General features: G+C 38.0%; 1 protein-coding gene across 1 annotated transcript; it reads right to left on the bottom strand.

The window, feature by feature from the left end:
• Positions 1-245: 245 nt before the first annotated feature.
• Positions 246-746, bottom strand: LOC149818227 (uncharacterized). Its single transcript, XM_089986177.1, has one exon. The coding sequence runs from the start codon at positions 744-746 to the stop codon at positions 246-248; it is 501 nt and encodes a 166-aa protein (XP_089842303.1).
• Between the last annotated feature and the right edge of the window lie 3909 nt (positions 747-4655).

The raw sequence follows: 4655 nt of genomic DNA, 5'->3' as shown, positions 1-4655 counted from the left end.
TTGGTTTGACCGCCAGAGGGATATTTCTTTTGATCGCTACCCACAACAGGTAGCTTCTTGCTTTGGGTGCTCTTGGAGCGTTCCCAATCCTCAGTCAGGAGAGTGGCTGCAGCAACAGCTGCAGAGAGTGTCGATGGCATGTTGTTTAGGACCCTTGGTCGGAGTCCTTTCTTTAATCCGCGGATGAATTTCTCCGCCCGCTCCCGATCATCTGCGAATAAGTTGGGGCAATGACGCTCCAACTCCTAGAACCTGAAGATGTAGTCCACCAGACTTGACGTGCCTTGGCAAAGTTCCAAGAACTCCATTTTTTTCCTCTCCCTAGCATGAGGAGGAAAATAGTTCTCTAAGAAAGCCTTTTTGAAGGACTCCCAAGGAATAAGCGAATCTGTTGAGAACTGGATGTTCCGAGTCGTGTCCCACCAATGGCGGGCGGCACCCAAAAGTCTGAAAGTACCATAAAGAGTCTTTTTGTCTTCTGGGACTACCAAAACTTGGAAAACTCGCTCTACTTCCAATATCCAATTCTCAGCTGCATCGGGGTCGGGCTTGCCTGCGAAGGTTAGAGGATCGAGCTTTAAGAACTTTTCAAACAATACTGCCACATGGTGGTTTGGTTCTGGGGTAGGTACTTGGTTGTGCGTCTGATTTCGCATGGCGCTAGCCAATGCTCTCAGAGAATCCATGATGAATCCCTGTTGATCTGACCATTCGTCAGATGAACCGTCGTTTGACCCTCGAACCATCCTTAAAATAACCAGATGATACATAAGTCAATACTTGAAGGAGAAGAATGATATCAAAAAGTTTATCGTATTTCCGAGTAATAGAGATTACAAAAAAGCCCAGCAGTGCTGGTACAAGAGGGCATTTACAAAAGCCAAAAACAAAAACTGCCCACGGGTACAAAAACTAACGAGTTTTATATCCTTTAGGGATGATGAGAGTACTTCCTAAAGTACTCTCTTGTGATACCCGTGCGCCTTAACCCGCACAGAGGGGGAAAAGGATGCAAATCCTCATTCGGGACTCCTTGCCCATGAAGAGGAGTAGTGGGGGAGTAATATGGCGAGGCATCCGGTGCATAGGGCGGCGAAGCCGGAGTGTACACCGGAGAATCCGGTATGTATTACGGTGAAGCTGCTGTATACACCGGGGAATCCGATATGTACAGCGGTGAAGCTGGAGTGTTTACCGGAGTATCTGATATGTACTGCGGTGAGTCTGTGGATGGTGTGTATATTGGTGAGTTGGGGGAAGGCATATGAGTGGGTGGAGCGACGTCCTGAGCACTCTCTAGGGGTAATATTTGTTCATCACACGATGGTGTGTCATAAGTACCCTGGACTGAGGATGCTGTGTCTTCCAGATCTTGTGCTGCAGTCGCCCTTCTATCGTATGCTTTCCTGAATTGACAATTATCTATCGTATGTCCTTCACCACAGAATTTGCACTCCATCTGAGCTTGCCAGGGGGATTCTGCTTCAGAGGATTCCCGAGAAGTGTGTCAATTAACTAAAACATGATTTGGTACACGACTTCCTTCCCAAAAGTGCACTGCTGCCCATGTCGCGGTGTGATCATCGCAAAATTTTTCCTATTCTCTTGTTGTTTCTCTCTTTTTCCCTCTCTTTTCCTTTCTAACCTCTATTCTTTCCTTTTGAAGGGAGAAAATAAAAGACAGAAAGAAAGAGAGAAGAGAGATGAGAAAAGGAAAGAGAGAAGAAAAGAGGAACTATTTTGCGCGGTCCCACTTGACCTTGATTTGAAAAGAAAAAGATTACTCGCCTCCGTTTTTGAAGTATTTGCGGGAAAACTGGGAGAGACTGGATTCGCTCGTCGGTACGAGGTTCGACCGTTCCTGGCGCCTTTACCAGGGGTAATCGAACCAAGGATCGAATCTATGCCTTTTGCTTTGCCTAAATATAATCTAAGAATTTATCCTAACTCTAAATGCACAAAGAATCATACTTGTGCAATGCAATGATGTATGCTCTTTTGAAAATTGATTTAGAAATTTCCAAGTATTCTGAGATGAACTTGGTAAAGGAGTGAAGAAAATGATTTGAATCTAACTTTAGAACTTGAGATAGATCAAAGAAGTTCTAAGTTTTTGAAATAAATCAGAGTTGGGAGAAATAAATGAGAAAGAATGACTTGAGGCTTTAAAATGAAAGGAAATGAAGTTTCAAAGTCAAAATCGACCTTGAATTTGAATTTGAATTTTAGGAAAGGAGATGAATACTCGAGATGAAATTGAATTTGGATTTTTAAGTTTGGGATGGATCTGAGATAATCAAATGGAAGAATAGAAATGGATTTAGGGAATTCAGATGAGATCTGAAAATGGATTTGAATTTGAAATTTAGATTTGGAAATGGTATTGGATCTTAAAATGGATTTGAGATCAGAGATCTAATATAGAGTTGGGTTCTGGATCCTAAAATTGGATCGGAAATCTGAGATCCGATGTGGGATTGAGTTCTGGATCCTAAGATGGGATTGGATCTGAAGTCTGAGATCCAAAGTGAAGTTGGACTCTGGACCCTAAGATGGATTTCGGATCTGAAGTCTGAGATCCCAAAGTGGAATTGGGTTCTGAACCCTAAGATAGATTTTGGATCCTAAATGAATTGTGGATCTGAAATTTGAGATGTGGAATTGGACTCTGGATCCTAAAGAGGAATTGGATCTGAAGTCTGAGATCCAATATGGGTGTTGAATCCTGGACCCTAAAATGGATTTGGAGTTAAATTCAGAAGATGAATCAAGAACTTCCAAATTTAATTTGAACTTGGAAAATGAATTCTAGAAATTGAATCTTTGAATATACAAATGAATTTCAAAGTCAAATTAGACCTTGAATTTGAAGTTTAGAAGATGAATCAAGAATCTCAAAGTTAAATTGAACTTGGAGTTTTGAATGAATTTGGAATTTCAGAGTCAAATTTGATTTTTGAAATCTGATTTGAATATGAATATAAAATGAATTTGAAATCTCAAAGTTAAATTGGACTTTGAGATTGAACATAGAATTTTGAAAAATGAAAAGATGAATCAGATTTGATAAGGATTGAAGATAGATTGAGGAAGATATTTACATTTACTTGGAGTTTTTGAAAAATGAATTTTTGAAAGCATGATGTAATTCTATCCTAAATGATGAATGAGTTTGAAGAATTTGAAATTGGATTTTGAAAAGTTATTCCATTCTTTAAATGAATTAAAATAAGATTGAAGATATAATACATCCTTGACTATGGTCATTGAATGTATTATATAATAATCTATATTTAAATTCAGGTGAAGAATGAAACACATTTGGTGCTTTTATAGAATTTAAAATGAAATTAACTCTCAATATACCCTGACTATGGCCATTGATATATATTTTGAGTCAATTTTAAGTTAAATTCTAATAAAAGGAGAAAATATTTAAGGAAATATGATGAATTTTGAAAATGGATCCAGTGTTATTTCGTAAAAGATAAAAATCCTAAGTTTTGTTCACACCCTGACTATGACCATTGATGTGGATCATCAACTTAGGATTGATTTACCTCTTACGAAATGGTGCACGTGCCATTCGTGTTTCACCATTTGAGAAATATTGGAAAATGAAAAGAATGATATGAAAACAAACAATATGTATATGCTCATACATTCTAATCTAGGACTGAAAAGGTAAAATTTTCATTGATATCCAGCCTGTTACAAATTTAAGAATACAAAGAAATAATAAAATCCTAGACATAAGGCAATTTTCAACAACTTCTGAATGTTTCCTGCAAGACACTTAGTTAGTATAAAGTGAGAGAAAATGGACATGGCAAAATATTCATATTGAATCTAAGGATACCAATAATATTTGTATATGTGGGAAGTAATAGCATCTTCTGTATTTATGAGAGAACATGGATCTATACATGTACATATATATATATATGTATATATATATATGTATTTGTACATATATATAGGTGCATATACATATATCTAACACCGTTGGTAAATAAAACCTATATGAGAGGGCATATGCGATGGATGAAAGCAAGGGCCAGGATGGTTCTAGGTGAATCATCATGAAAATAGAGTAATTCACAATGGAAGACCACCACGATTCTTCATAAATTTCTTTTGAAGGAGGACCACTACAGTAAGTCCTGATAGACTGCTATAGAAAGGAAGGATCACAGTGGTTCATTGTGAACCACTGTAAAAGAAAAGCAACTATTGTAATCCTTGATGGATCACTATAGTAAAGGAAAACCACAGTGATTCTTTGCGAACCACTATAAAAATAGCCACAATAGTTCAATGTGAACCACTGTGAAAGACGCACCATCCTGTAGTGGAACTCGTGGTTTGTTGCAGGGGTAGGAAGCTGGACATACATAAGCATTGTACATGATCACCCTCCCTATCACTATCTATTATAATGAAACCTATATGTGTAAACTAAGATTTATACAATATGCACACAGGTGTCCAACCCACTCCAAATGGGACAGTTAAACTGAAGGAGGAATCATTGAAACTATGAGTATACAGTCAGTGGCAAAACAGACTAAAAAAAAAGAAAAAAAAGAAAAGAAAAGGAATGGCCGATCTGGGGATCATATCCGCAGTTGCCACTTGAGGTACCGACACATGCC

The sequence above is a fragment of the Nuphar pumila genome, chromosome 13 (genome assembly GCF_984573655.1).
Source record: "Nuphar pumila chromosome 13, dmNupPumi1.hap1.1, whole genome shotgun sequence".
Taxonomy (NCBI): domain Eukaryota; kingdom Viridiplantae; phylum Streptophyta; class Magnoliopsida; order Nymphaeales; family Nymphaeaceae; genus Nuphar; species Nuphar pumila.
The sequence above is the reverse complement of the archived record's forward strand: the minus strand, read 5'-3'. Positions and strand labels throughout refer to the sequence as shown.